At 38.2% G+C, this 16,214-nt stretch overlaps 1 protein-coding gene across 1 annotated transcript in view; it reads right to left on the reverse strand.

Moving 5' to 3' along the window:
- Positions 1 to 4,957, reverse strand: part of GYS2 (glycogen synthase 2 (liver)) — a 60,005-nt gene extending 55,048 nt beyond the window's left edge. Inside the window, exon 1 of the mRNA XM_006866933.1 lies at positions 4,599 to 4,957. Coding sequence (XP_006866995.1) covers positions 4,599 to 4,719 — 121 coding nt within the window. The 5' untranslated portion in view covers positions 4,720 to 4,957. The remainder of the gene's footprint in view (positions 1 to 4,598) is intronic.
- Between the last annotated feature and the right edge of the window lie 11,257 nt (positions 4,958 to 16,214).

A 16,214-nucleotide genomic window follows, 5' to 3' on the forward strand; every position in this document is an offset into this window, starting at 1 on the left:
ATGACTGGTAAGACTGAGGAATTCGCACTGACCACCTAAGACAGGCAGCGTCCCTTAAACAATCAATAAATAAGGAGGACTCAGATGCAGACAGTACAGACCCAGTCAGGAGGCCAAGCCCCTGTGGGCCCAAGCGTTGTTGACCGTCCAAACCATAGGCTCTGAGGATCAGACTCTAGCCACCTAGTAGACATAGCAAACTGTCCCTCATCTGATTATTCAATAATGCTTGTTAGTAATCTCATACATGAGCCCTGGATATCCACAGACAAATGTAAAAACCTTCCCTAAAAGCCGAGACTGTAAATTCCAAAAAGCCAAGTCCCGCCCCCCATCCAAAAAAAAAAAAAGCTAAAGAGGATAGAGAGAAACTGTAAACTGATGACATATGGCGGGGATAATAATCAATGTAATGAAACAAGCTATATGAATGGTTGAATGTGAAGCTGATGATGTGCCCTGTAAACTTTCACTCAATGCAAAATAAAAACATTTGATAAAAAAAAAAAAAAATTTAAAAATCAAAGACAGGAATTCTGAAAGCAGTTCAAGAAAAATGAAAAGTTACCTGCAAAGGAGAACTAATAAGATTAATCTCTAATTTCTCAGCAAAAACAATGCAGACAAGAGGAAATGGTGTTGTATATATAAAATTTGAAAGAAAAAAATTGCCAACCAAGAATCATACCCAGCAAAATAGTTAATCAAATATGACGGTGAAATTTAAAAAATTTACAGATAAATGGAAATTAAAACAATTTGTTAAAACCAGACCAAAGTTAAAAAACAACAACAACAACAACAAGACTAAAGGGAGTTCTTTGGATAGAGAACAGCAGACAACAATCTGAGGATAACATACATCACATTATCACCCAGAACTCAACTCAGATATGGTAGCATTAAAAACAAAACAATCCAAGAAGACTGAAAATGGGAACTACAGCTATCAGTATGCAACAACAATAACAACAAAACATTAAGATAAATATATAAACTAAATAAAAGAAGGGGATAATGTAGTTACAGAACTTCCATATGGAATGGAAATCAAGTAGATTTCAAGAAAAAAATAATAAAATAAATAAACCTAACTGGTGTGGCACGTAGGATAAGCGCTGGACTGCTAGCCACAAAGTGAGTGATCCAAATCCACCAGCTGTTTCTCAGAAACCCTATACATGAATGGCTGCTGTGGGTTGGAACCAACTCCATGGCACTTAATAACTTTATCTCTAAAACTAAACTAAGCCTTTTTTCTAACCCTAGTTCAACCACTACCCCTAACACTGACTTGACCATGCAATAGATCTAGCCATAGTCATAACCTAATTTCTTATTTTGATTTCCTCATCTCCCAGAAGGGCCCCCTCCCACTGCCAAGAAACAGCTGTAGCATGACCTATGCAAAGAAGTTAGACACATTCTTTGTTGTTAATATTTAGGCAGAACGCTCCATCTTTTATAACTACCATCTAGTTGATCCACTGCTTTCCCTTGAATCATAGCAGTATTTAAAAAAAAACACACAAATCTGACCACTTAGCACTTTGTACTGTTTAGAAATGTAATGTCATCACTTTGCTCATATATTAAAGATAAAGCTCCTTAAGACCATTAACTGACCATAATCTTCACAATCAAGTCCATGCTGCCTCTCTCATCTCCATTTGTAACCCTCTCTTTTTTTTACCTCTCGAATTTTCACTCATATTTTTGTATAGAGTATCTTTCTCACCTCTATATCTTGGCATATTCAATTTCCTCACTTGGAACACTGTGACTCCTTCATCAACTCCTCTGTGAATTTTACCCAATAGCTATTCATCCGTGAAGTGTCAGCTCGTATGTATCATCCTCAGTGAAGTTTTTCCCAAACCAAGTTTAGAAATCCCTACTTTTACTGTATAGTCTTAGAACATCTGTTTCCTTCTTATCCATTTGACTATATTATATGTACAATGTTTGTCTTGCAAGTTTACCAATTCTGGGAGATTAGGAATCAATTCTACATTTTTAACTCTATCCCTACTCTCCCAATAGGCAGTTCATAGTCACCTGATGGGTCTTTATTGAGTAGGATAGAGTAACTTTATGAACAACTGGGAAAAATTATTTTGAAGTCTAAGAATTAACATCCAATAATTTAATTGTGACTACTTCATTTGACATATTTTTTCATTTTCATTGGCAACATTTTTGGCAGGGATGGACGTTTTTCCTCTCTATGAAATCTTTTGTTTAGTGAATATGAATATTTCCTGTTTGCCATAAAACATAGCAAAATGATGGAGCATATTACATTCATCTCATTCTTGAAGAAACTGACATTCAGGAGGTTATACATTCATCTAATTCTTGAAGAAACTGACATTCAGGAGGATTTTTCATGACTTGTTTGCAAGTTTTGTTCTCTTCATCTATTGGATATTTGCTTAGACAAACGCAGTTTTAGTTCTAATGTTGTAGTAAAATAAAACTAGACTTGGAAGGGAGGAAACCAACTCTGCCAATTATTTGGCCATTTATTTCTTCTAATTTAAGTTTCTTACAGAAGAGCTGGGGTGGCGCTATAGGATCAACATTGGACTGTGAACCACAAGGTTGGCAATTCAAACCCACCAGCTGCTCCTCGGAAACCCTACACAGGGTCGCTTTGAGTCAGAACCAACTCAACGGCACTTAATGACAACAACAACATGGAAAAGCTGGATCTTTCATGTTTAAGAGACTTCTTATTACTGCTATGCACTGCAGGGAAGTGAAAGCTTAAAGTAAATTTGAAAAATAAGCAATAGAGATAACATACAAGGGTAAATCAAAAGGTATTGCTACAAAATCATAGAAATCTTTATTAAAGAAAAATATCAAAATGTGAAGCTGTTGTTGTCTAGCCCACCTAGGTCTAGACACTTCTGAAGGCAGTAGTTCCATCTCTCTAATCATTTCCCTAAAGAATTTCGTGCTCTTTAACTCACACCAAGTCAAAACAGCAGTTTAGGCATCCTCAAGTGTCTCAAACTGTGTTCCTTTGAAATGTTATTTGCATTTTGGAAACAAAAAATAAAGTCTGAAGGGACAAGATCAAGACTGTAGGGCAGATGGGGTAAGGTTTATCAATGAACTTTTCATAGGACAGCCTTTGGTACCCTCAAAGAGTGAACAGGTGCATTGTTGTGATGGAAAAAAACAACAAAAAACTTCAGTGCAACTTTCCTGGCCTTTTACTCAGCACTGCAGCTTTCAATTTTCTTAAAAGTTCATAAGAAGTCTTTGTGATCAGCCTGTGTCCTTCAGGAAAATGTATTAAGTTTACCCCTTTGGGTCTCCCAAAGCAGTCTCTAAAACCTTCTGAATTGAGTTTAACTGACCCAGAGATCCCCTCAGAAGCCAGTGCTTTGACTGGACCTTTAGTATTTTTTTTTTTAAGACATCCTCATTGAAACTACCAGTGGCTCTGTGGGAGAAAGATGAGGCGTTCTGCTCACGTAAAGATTTACAGCCTCGGAAACCCTGTGCAGGGTCGCTATGAGTTGGAACCAGCTCCATGGTACTTAACAACAACAACAACAATGACACTAAGACAAATGTGTTACTAAGAGAACTTGTCTGCAACAATCCACTGATTGCAGAGGCAAGTTTAAACACATTTTGTTTGTGATAAACACATGCATGTATGGACTAGAATCCTACTAGCAATATGTTTTGACTTATTATTGTATTGTTGGGGATAAGTACAAAAACTGCCCAAATCAGGTTGCATCTTATTAGGAAACTATTTTAACAATATGATTTCCTTTCTTAGTTCATAATTCTTTTGTAAGCATAGGAGTCTTGGTGGTACAATGGGTTAGCACTTGGCTGCTAACTGAAAGGTCAGAAGTCTGAACCCACCAGACATGCTGAGGGAGAAAGTTATGGCAGCCTGCTTCAGTAAACATTTACAGCCTTGGACACCCGGTGGACAGTCCATTCTGCCCTGTAGCGTGGCTTTGAGTCAGATTTCAACTCAGTGGCAATGGATTTGGTTTTTGGCTTGGGGGTGTATGCATACTATTAAAGAGAAAAATTACTTTGATTCTTACCAGGAGCAAATACTATGTAGTCTGAACAGCTTCTGAGTTACAACTAATTTCAAGTTCATCTTGAAATTAAAAAAAAGTCACCAAATATTTCATATAATCACTAATAGCATATGGAGCTAACTTTCCAGTTGGTCTTCATCTCATACTGTTCTTTTTAAAAATAAAGTACTTGGTTATACTTTTTGCTGAGAAAAATAATAAAACTGAAGGCAAACATTTACTTTTTATTCCTGTTTCATCATAACATGGATTCAAAATGGTATTGTAAATTCCCATTCCCTGGCTATAACTGTTACCTTCAATTTTCTCTCTGTTCAACATATACCTATGCCTAAGTCTTCATTGACTGCAGATATAGACAAGGTCAAATATAGTCTAAATGTACATTCAAGCAAAAGTTTGAATATTTTCCCCACTCACTGGCAGTTTATAATCACTTGAGAATCGTCTGTGAAGTTTTAAACTCTATTCTTCAGCAATCTGGTAAAGAGCACCTTTAGAAACATTACAAACCTTTATTGGTCACTTCCCAAGCAACTTCAAAGAGCAGTAAATCCTCCACAGGAAGTTCTTCAACTTCCCACTGAGGAAGCCCACTGAGGGACGTCACAGACAGGGATCGGCCCCGGAGCATTCTTCTTCCAGTCTTCTGAACTGCTTGGATTTCCTATTTCAACGAACTGTAGTTCCAGCAGAGATGCAAACAGATATGAAGAGGTTCAGAGAGCTGGTAGAGAACAGACTTTGGTAGCTTCTTTTGTAGGAATGATCAGCAGGGTGAAATTTCATGTGTTTCCCTGAGAACTGCTACTTGTAAGAGGGATTCCCAGATTCTCTGGTGTCTTCCTAGGCAGATCTAGCGAAGACAGTGTTCCTAGTCACCTGTCCACTCAAACTACCCAGAGTAATCATATAAAATATTCTCCTGTTCAATGCTTAGACAAGCACCTCTTTGATTGGTGGAAACTGCATAGGCCAAGCGTGAAAGTTCAGCCTTTTTGCCCTTGTCCTTTTGGCCAAACTACTAGACTCACATAGTCATGCTTATTTCATCATTTTCAGAGTGATCCAATATTAGCAATTCCCTTCATAGAGTTTGCAGACAATTTTAGATTACATGTAGAATTGATTGAGGCATCTTTCAGAGTTTTGAATTTCCTGTGTCCTTTCTTTTAATTCTTAGTTTCAAAGCTTCTTTTCTTCTTTTTTAGAAAATTCTGTTTCTTTTTATGCACATTTACACATTGAATTTTGATAACAGGCATAGAACTTGATCATTCCTTTGTTAATTGCTTTTAAAAAAGTTTACCTATGAAAAACTATTAAACCCAGTGTGATGTTAAGTATAGCACAGAATACATGTACTCTTAACTGATGAAAGATCATCAGTCTGTAATTTTAATGGAATAGTAGGAATTCATTTTCATCATTGACAAAAAAAATTATATCAACAATCTTCTCACAGCACTCTCTACTGCTCTACTGGGTTCAATAATTCATTGTAATTTGTTGTTGTTGTTGTTGTTAAGTGTCTTTGGGTTGATTCTGACTCATAGCGACCTTGTATAGGGGGTCCAAGGGGATGGATTTGACCAACGTTGCAGTTGAGTGCTTATCCTTCCTCATCACACCAGGCCTCTGTTTACTGCAGTGGCCCCACAGAACTCAGACAGCATACTACTCACTGTTTTGGGGTTTATTAGGGAAGTTCACAGGCTACGATTTGGGCTCAGAAATGCTAAGAGCATGGTTGTTGGTTTGAACAACCTCTTTTCAGCTGTGGCCACAGACTGGCCTCTCTCTGCCTGGCCAATGTTACAAAGCTCTTTTAGGGCTCCTGATAAATGCCCATAGGATTCCACCATAACCTCACCCAGAAGACATTTTGCTCTAGCTCTGTGGATCAGCAAATCTAGCTTTCCCATTAAGTGCATTGAGACACCTCCCTGCAAACAAGTCTCTTGCTCAAAGTTACTGAACTTTACTTGCTCCATGAGCTGGGAAGCCCACTGCTCTGTCTTGTGTTCTGGTTCTTCATTCTGCTGACGCTGTTCCTCTGCTACTCCTTTAGTGTCATGCTTTCTGTCCCTGAGTAAAGGAAGTTAAATGTATAGGGACCTCTGGGCTCAAAGGACACACTCCACTCCTGGCTCTTTCTTGATGGTAGTGAAATCCCTGCTTCTGAGATGGCTCATTTTGTACCCATGATAGAGTTACAAATTTTCACAATCAGTATTAGTCCTATGAACAATCACAACTGAATCATATAATCCATCAACATCTTCCCCCACCTTCTCTTATCCTGGTGGTGGTTGTGTGCCATTGAATCTATTCCAACTCCTAGCAACCCTGTATTTGGAGTCCTGGTGTTGCACTGTAGGATAAGCACTGCTAACAATAGCTCAATGGTTTAAACCCACCAGTGGTTCCTTAGAAACCCTATACTAGGCCATTATGAGTCAGGACAACAACATTATAGGATTTCCAAGGCTGTAAATCCGTACAGGAGCAGAAAGCCTCCTCTTTCTCCCACCGACTGGTAGATTCTAACTGCTGACCTTGTGGTTAGCAGCCCAACATGTGACCCACTATGCAGTCAAGGCTCCTTTCTCTTGTCTTACCAATCAGGAAAAGGTCATTTGGTGGGAATTTGCAAAGACCATGGCTAGAAAAGTCATTAAATATTTCACCAAAGTTTTTGACAACTTGCATCTTTTCTCCATTTATCATGATGTTATGTATTTGTCCAGTTGTGAGGATTTTTGTTTTCTTTACATTGAGGTGTAACTCATTCTACAAGCTATAATTTTTCATCATCAAGACTGTCATCTTTGATTCACTATTAACACTCATGGAAGCAGCAGTCAAGAAATCAAACATCAGACATGTTGCATCAGGCAAATCTTCAGCAAAAGGCCTCTTTAAGGTGTTCAACAGCAAAGATACCAGTTGATCCTGAGATGTGCCTGATCCAAGCCATGGTATGTTCAATTGCCTCTTCAGTTTTAGCAGACAAGTTGGTAACATCTACGTATCTCTGGTTGTTAATGATTCTTCCTCCATTCCTGATGCCACATTTTTTTTTCATGTACTCCAGCTTCTCAGAGTCCTGGTGTGGCACGTGGAAAAATGCACTAGTCCATAAGGTCAGTTTGAACTATAAGGTTGGTGGTTCAAACTCACCAGTCACTCCTCAGAAACCCTATACAGGGTTGCTATGAGTTAGAACCAACTCGACAGCAGTTAGTAACAACCTACAGATTAAATAACTATGATGAAAGAATACAATTCTAGTGCACACCTTTCTTGATTTTCAAACATGCAGTGTCACATTGGTCTGTTGGAATGGCTGCCTCTTGATTTTTGTACAGTTTCCTCATAAGCACAATTAAATGTTCCAGAATACTCATTCTCCGCAATGCTGTCCATAGTTTGTCTTGATCCACCCAGCTGAAATATTTTGCATACTCAATGAAGTACAGGTAAACATCTTGCTGGTGTTCTCTGTTGCCAGCCAAGATTCATTTGATGTCAGTAATGACATCCCTCATTTCATGTGCTAGTCTCAATCTAGTCCGGCTTGGATCCCTGGCAATTCCCTGTCTACAGAAATACTGAGCGTGTTCTTTCCTTTTGGTTTTCTAACTCCAAGTCTTTTGACTACTTAGTAAAACTCCATTTCATTGTATTTCTCGACTTTGTTTTCTGGAGCTGCCCTTTAAATTTTTCTGTTCAGCTCTTTTACTTCATTTCTTCCATCTGCTTTAGCATCTCTATGCTGGAGAGCAAGTTTCAGAGTTCCTTCTGGCATCCATTTTGATTTTTCAATCTTTCTTGTCTTCTTAATGACTCTTTACTTTCTTCCTCTATGATATTCTATGATATTCTTCCTCTATGATGTCACCCCACAACTCTTCTTGTTTTTAGTCACGAGTGTCTAATGCATTAAATCTGTTCTTGAGATGATCCCTAAATTCAGGTGGCATATGTTTAAGGTCATATTTGTTGGCTTTCTTGGACTTGTTTTAGTTTTCTTCAGCTTCAGCTTAAACTTGCATATGAACAATTAATGACCTATTCCACAGTCTGCCTCTGGCCTTGTTTTGGCTGATGGTATTGAGCTTCCCACCTTCTCTTCCACAGATGTGGTCAGTTTGATTTCTGTATATTCCATCTAGTGAAGTCCATTTGTATAGCAGTCTTTTATGTTTAAAAATGTATTTGCAATGAATAAGTCCTTGGTCTTGCAAAATTCCAGTATGTGCTCTCAAGCATTGTTTCAATCACCAAGGCCATATTTTCCAGCTATTGATCCTTTCTCTTTGTTTCCAACCTTTGCATTCCAATCACCAGTAGTTATCAATACATCTTGATTGCACATTTGATCGACTTCAGACTGAAGAACTTGGTAGACTTCTTCAATTTCATCATCACTGGTCTTAGCAATTAGTGTGTAAATTTGAATAACTGATATTAACTGGTCTTTCTTGCAGTTGTAGGGATTTTTTCCTATTACATACAGTGTTATACTTGATTATACAGTTTGTAATGTTCTTTTTGATGACAGATACTTAACTTTGTTCAAAAAATTTCTTTTTAATCGTCATTCCTGGCATAGTAAACCATATGATTATCAGATTCAAAATGGACAATATTAGTTCATTTCAGTTCACAATGCCTAGGATATTGATGTTTATGCATTCCATTTCACTTTTGACAACTTCCTATTCTCCTACATTCATACTTTGTACATTCCATGTTCTTATTATTAATGACTGTTTATAGCTATTTGTTTTTAGTTGTGCTCCGTCAGCAAGTGAAGGTCATAGAAGCTTTACTCCATTCACATCATAAAGGTCACCTCTACTTTGAGGAGGCAGTTCTTCCCCAGTTGTATTTTGAGTACCTTTCAACCTGAGGGGATTAGTTTCTGGCACTATATCTGACAATATTCTGGTGTTATTCATAATGTTTTCATTTTGCGGCATGATATCTCACACTGTTTCACTGCTTTTCATAAGGGTTTCAGTGGCTAAATATTCAGAATTAGTCTGCTTCTCCTGCTTTATCTGTCTTAGTCTGGAAGCTCCACTGAAATCTGCCCACCATGGGTGACCCTGCTGGTATGTAAAATACTGGTGGCATAGCTTTCAGCATCATGGCATCACACAAGCCACCTCAATACTACAAATTGACAGATGAGTGGCCTGTCAGTTTTATGCCATAAGACTGATAGGTTCCTTACAATATGTGCCAGGTATCTGTGCTCCTTTCCAGTGTAGACAAGTGCTTGTTTGTGAGGTAAACAGTCATAGGTCAAAGTCCAATCTACCACTTAGCAGCTATGTAACCTCATCCTTCAACCTCATCATTCAATGAAAAGAGGTGAGTAAGCATTTAGAAAAAAAATTAAAACGTGTACTTGATTGTGCCAACAGAGGTCACTAGATTCATTTAGAAAAACACATGCTTGCTTTAACATTTGTGAATTTTCTTGAAATCTTAAAACTCCCAACATTTTATTAGATGGCAGCTGCATGTCTAGAATGATTCAGTTAACATATTTACTGAGTATCTACTATGTGCAAGTACTCAATTTGAGTTATGGTGTTGGCTAAGAATATTAAAAGTAGCATGCATTGCCATAAAAACACATCTGTCTTAGAAGTACAATCAGAATGTTCCTTAGAAGCCAAGATGACCAGACTTCATCTCTCATACTTCAGACATATTATCAGGAGGGTCCAGTCCTTGGGAAGGCCATCATATTTGGTAAAGTGGAGAGTCAATGAAAAAGAAGAAGACCATCAACGTGATGAATTGGCACAATGTCAGCAGCAATGCTAGGCTCAAGCATAGCAGCAATTGTGGGAAAGGTGCAGAACTGAGTGTTGTTTCATTCTATTGTGTATAGGTTCACTATAGGTCAGAACTGACCCACCAGCATCTAACAACAACAACAACAACCACTGTGTGCTAGGTATTATTCTGGATCCTGAGGATAATTTCAATTGTAATCAGATAGGTTTCTATCCTTAAATGGACAGATAAACATTATTCATGTAAACAAATAAGCAAATTATTTTGTTTCTGATGCTGTTAATTTTCTGAAGAAGAAATACGGTAAAAAATGGTAAAGAGTATCAATGGGCAGAAATAATGTTTCAGTGGATGAATTCTCTGAGATAGTGTTATGGAAATTAAGGCATAAATCATGAGAAGGAAGTAACACTTTAGTTGGAGAGAAAATATAACAATGACTTTAGCTGTTACAGGAACCTAAAGATAAATGTACCTGGAGTCCAGAGCACAATGAATGAGGGAGAGACTGGGGACAGCAAGAGCAGAAAGGAATACAGTGAACAGGTTATAAAGAAGCTGGTGAGTACTTGAATATTATCCTATTTGAGAGAAAAAGGTTTTATGCATAGGAGTGGTGTGCTCTGACTGATGCGTCTATAAGGTTTTTCAATTGGTCTTATGAAGAACTGATTATTGATAAGAACAAGAGGGTAGGTAGGCTTGGAGACTAACATTGTAAAACCTGTATGTCAGTCACAAATTCCAGGTTACAAAACTTAATCCTTTCTATTTCCTTTCTCAATGCTATAAAAGTAGGAATGAAAGCTGACTTATTTAGCATTCAGTCTTTCCAATGTTGCATCCCTGTATTGTTCATCTTTATGCTCTCCCCTGTCCATCGTTTATACTTTGTATAACGGGGACTACAATGAACAGGATTAAAGCAAAAATCAAAAGCAGTGTGTCAGGTATTAGGATCATGGATCTTGCCTTCATGAGGTTTATGTGCTAATAGGAAAATCAGGAAATAAAAGGCTACAGGGAAGGGTGCTATATGACTACGTAGCAATTAATCTAACCCAGTACAAAATATTAAGAAGGATCACCCTGAGGAAATAACATGTAAATAGAAATGAAAGACAAATACTGGGGGAAAGTTAAAGACAGAAGAAGGCTCCAGGCAGAGGAAATGGAACATCTAGACCACATTAAATTCAAGGGCATAAGATATGCTTGGACTCAGATATGTCATGGTACAATGTAATGGAAGAGTGAAGCAAAAGAGGTGGGAAAATGTCATTTTGAAGTTTTAATTTAATTATATTCTAGTAAGCACAAGGAATAAGGGAATGCCACAGTGGATAGCATTATTTAATGTTTATATATATTTTTAAATTTTTGAGTTAAAATAGAGCACACATGTAATAAAACGCACAATTGCATGGACAATGAATTGTCTATCACAAAGAAAACATTCTTGTATAATAGCCTAATAATAATAATAATAAAAAAAAGGAACAAAAATAAAACAGAGTATGTAAAGGTAGACATTTTGTAGCAAAAGGAGGGGAGTGGTTGGCTTTGCAGTCCAGGAGCGGAGGTCATTGGGACCATCACAGGAGAAGAGTGTAGTGCAGGACCCTACCCAGAGAAACAGTGACACCAGAGATGGAGGCAGAGACAATGACGTGGAGAGATGGAGCTGCTGGGAACTCTAGACCCAGAGAGGGAGAGGGGCTGTGTGCTAACGACAAAGGGCCAGGCTTGCAGGGTGTACCATTTGGTTGGTTGATGATGCATGGAGGGGATTGTAACCATGGTAATATAATGATATATGATAGGGTGAATGTACAGCTAATGTTCTCCCATGTAAACTATCACATAATTCACAATAAAACATTAAAAAAAAAATAAACCAGAGTGAATTATTTGGAGAAGTTTTGTAAGTAACTGTATGCCATATTTTCAAAAATTAGCCATTCTAAGAATTTGTTTTATAAAGATTGTTCTCACTTAACAATTTAGAATAGAGTAGGGAGGTATGGAACTGAAGATGATGTGTTTGCAGTAATTTGGCAATGCAAAACATGAACACTTAAGAAACGAAGTCTCACCATTTTGGTTTCTAAGGAGCATTCTGATTGAACATCTTCTAACACAGATTTGTTTGTTCTTTTGGCAGCCCATGGTGCTTTCAATACTCTTCTCCATCACCATAACTCAAATGCATTAATTTTCCTATGGTCTTTCTTATTCCTTGTCCAACTTTCACATGCATATGTTGTTGTTGTATACCGCTGAGTCAGTTCTGACTGATAGTCATCTGTTTAGGGTTTCTGAGGAATGACTGGTGGATTTGAATCACTGACCTTGCAATTAGCAGTCCAGTGCTTATCCTACAGCAGTACACCAGAACTCCATATGTGCATAGAAGGCTATTGAAAATACCGTGACTTGAGTAAGGCACAACTTAGTTCTCAAACTAACATGTTTGCTGTGTAACACTTTAAAGAAGTCTTTAGCAGCAGATGCACCCAACGCTATACGTCATTTTATTTCTTACCTGCTGCTTGCATGAATATTGATAGTAGAATCAAGCAAAATGAAGTATCTGACAACTTCAAATTTTTTCTCTATTTATCATGAAGTTATTTGTTCATTTAGGTGTAAGAATTTTTGTTTTCTTTACGTTGAGTGGCAATTCATATGGAAGGCTGGAGTCTTTGATCTATTGTTGTTGTTAGGTGCCATGGAGTCGAAGCTGACTCATAGTGACCTTATGCACAGCAGAACAAAACACTGCCCAATCCTGAGCCAACCTCACTATTGTTGCCACGCTTGAGCCCATCGATGTTGCTACTTGGATAATCCATATCATTGGGGGTCTTCCTCTTTTTCTCTGACCCTCCACCTTACCAAACATGATATCCATCTGCAGTTACTGGTCCCTCCTGACAATATGTCCAAAGTATGAGAGACGAAGTTTGGCCATCTTGGCCTCCAAGGAGCACTCTGGCTGCACTTCTCTCAACATATATCTGTTGGTACTTTTGACAGTGCATGTCACTTTCAATATTCTTCTTCAATACCATAACTCAAATGCATCAATTCTTCTATGGTCTTCCTTATTTACTGTCCAGCTTTCTCATGCATATGACGTTATTGAGAATACCATGGCTTGGGTCAAACACACCTTAGTCCTCAAGCTGACATCTTTGCTCTTCAACACTTTAAAAAGGTCTTGTGCTGCAGATTTGCCTAATGCAATACATTGTTTGATTTCTTGACTGTTGCTTCCATGAGTGTTGATAGTTGATCCAAGAAGAAAGAAGTCCTTGACAACTTTAATCTTTTCTCCATCGATAAGAATGCTGTTTATTGGTCCAGTGGTGAGCATTTTTGTTTTCTTTACATTGAGATGTAATCCATACCGAAGGCTGTGCTCCTTGATCTTCATCAGTAAAAGTTTTAAGTCCTCTTCACTTTCAGCAAGCAAGGTTGTACCATGTGCATATTGCAGGTTGTTAATGAGTCTTCCTCCAATTCTGATGCCATGTTTTTCTTCACAGAACCCAGATTCTCAGATTATTTGCTCAGCATACAGGTTGAATAAGTATGGTGGAAGATTACAGCCTTGTTGCACACCTTTCTTAATTTTAAAACATTCAGTGTCCCCATGTTCTGTTCAAACAACTGCCTCTTGGTCCAGGTACAGATTCTTCAAGAGCACAATTAAGTGTTCCGGATTACTCATACTTTGCAATATTGTCCATAGCTTGTCATGATCCACACAATTCCATTGGAAAACCTTAGCCCATCAAGTCTGTCCCACCAGAATTCCTTTTGTTCCCCAAACTCAAAGAACTCTTCTTCATGGTAATACAATTTGATTCCCTCAAGGATGCCAAAACCACTGTTTTGATGTGGTATATATGAAAGTGTGCAGAATTCTTCGGGGAAGGATTGTTGTTGCTGTTGTTACGTGCCGTCGAGTCAACTCCAACTCATATCAGCCCTAGGCACAAACACTGTATGGCCCTGCACCATCCTCACAACTGCTGTGTTTAAGTCCACTGCCAAAGTCATTGTATCAATCTATTCCCTTGGGAATCTTCCTCTTTGTCACTGACCCTCAAATTTACTAAGCATGATGTCCTTTTACAGGGACTGGTTCCTCCTGACAACATGTCCAAAGCATCCTAGCTTCTAAGGAACATTCTGAGTGTACTTCTTCCAAGACAGATGTGTTTGTTCTTTTGGCACTCCCTACATGTCTTGAAAGCCTTTGCATAGTCAGTAAAGCACAGGTAAGCATCTTTTTAATATTCTCTGCTTTCAGCCAAGATTCATCAGGCATCAGCAATGATATCCCTTGTTCCATGGCCTCTTCTGCAAGGTTGGCGGTTCAAGCTCACCAGCTACTCCTTGGAAACCCTACACACTATCGCTATGGGTTAGGATCGACTCTACGGCACTTAACAACAACAACAATTATTCATTTTTCAGGGATGCCATAACAAACCACCACAAACTAAATGGTTTAATACAACAATAATTTATTCTCTTACAGTTCTGGAAGCCAGTAGTTAAAAAATCAACATATTCCAGAAGGAACCAACCCAAGGCAGAGGTATGGATTGACTTGCTGTTGCTGGTGTCAAGAGCTGTCAAGTCGGTTCCTATTCATAGCAATCCTGTATAGGGTTTCCAAGGAGCAGCTAGTAGGTTTGAATCACCAATCTTGTGATTTGCTACCCAGTGCTTATCTACAATGTTACACTAGGATTGAATTATGCTTCCCAAAAATATGTGTTGGAAATCCTATACTTCTGGATATAATCTCTTTTGGGAATAAGATATTCTTTTTATGTTAATGAGGTTATATCAACATAGGTGAGTTTTAAGTCAATCACCTTTGAAATATAAAACAATTAGAATAGAAATAGTTAAGCAATCAGAGATGGAAGGACATAGATGCCACACTGAATGAATATCATCCTGGAATGGAGACACTGAAGGTGAACAGAGACAAGGATTTTCCCTTAGCGTCTACAGAGAGAGTGAGCCTTCCCCTAGAACTGATGAACTAACCTTCTAACTGTGATAAAGAGTTCTGGTGTGGTGTTGAAGAATAAGCACTGGACTGCTAACCACAAGGTCAGTGGTTCAAACCCATCAGCCATTTCTCAGAAGCCCTAAACAGGGTCACTATGATTATGAAGCAATTAGATGGCCCTTAACAACAACAAACTGTGATGAAATAAATTTCTCTTTGTTAAAGCCAGTCATTAAGAAGACAAGAAAGAAGGAAAAGGTCAACATGGATGTCAGAAGAGACTCTGAAACTTGCTCTCCAATGTAGAGATGCTAAAGCAAATGGAAGAATTGAAGATGTCCAAGAGCTGAACAGAAGATTTCAAAGATCAACTCGAGAAGATAAAACCAAATACTATAATAAAATATGCAAAGATTTGGAATTAGAAAACCAAAAAAGAAGAACACGGTCACCATTTCTCAAGCTGGGGGAACTGAAGAAAAAATTCAAGCCTCAACTTTTGTTATTGAAAGATTCTCTGGACAAATTATTGAATGATGCAGAATGCATCAGGAAAAGATGGAAGGAATACACAGAGTCATTGTACCAAAAGGAAATGATTAATGTTCAACCACTTCAAGAGGTACCATAAGAACAAGAGCCAATGATACTCAGGGAGGAAGTCCAAAGTGCATTGAAGGAATTGGCAAAGAACAAGGCACCGGGAACTGATGGAATAAAAATTGAAATCTTTCAAGAAAGTGAGGTGGCACAAGAGGCACTCACTCATCTCTGCCAAGAAATTTGGAAGACAACTATCTGGCCGACTGATTGGAAGAGATCCATATTTGTGCTCATTCCAAAGAGAGGTGACCCAACTGAATGCGGAAATCATCGGACAATCTCTTTGATATCTCAAGCGAGTAAAGTTTTGCTAAAAGTAATGCAGAAACGGCTACAATCATACATTGACAAAGAACTTCCAGAGATTCAAGCTGGATTCAGGAGAGGCCATGGACATCATTGCTGATGTCTGATGGATCTTGGCTAAAAGCAGAGAATATCAGAAAGATGTTTACCTATGCTTTATTGACTACGCAAAGGCTTTTGATTGTGTGGATCATGACAAGCTATGGAAAACGTTGAGAAGTATGAGTACTCCAGAACACTTAATTGTATTTCTGAGAAATCTGTACCTGGACCAAGAAGCAGTTGTTTGAACAGAGCATGGGAACACTGAATGTTTTAAAATTGGGAAAGGTGTGCGACAAGGTTGTGTTCTTTCACCATAC

Source organism: Chrysochloris asiatica, unplaced genomic scaffold (genome assembly GCF_000296735.1).
Source record: "Chrysochloris asiatica unplaced genomic scaffold, ChrAsi1.0 scaffold00098, whole genome shotgun sequence".
In the NCBI taxonomy this organism is placed as follows: Eukaryota; Metazoa; Chordata; class Mammalia; order Afrosoricida; family Chrysochloridae; genus Chrysochloris; species Chrysochloris asiatica.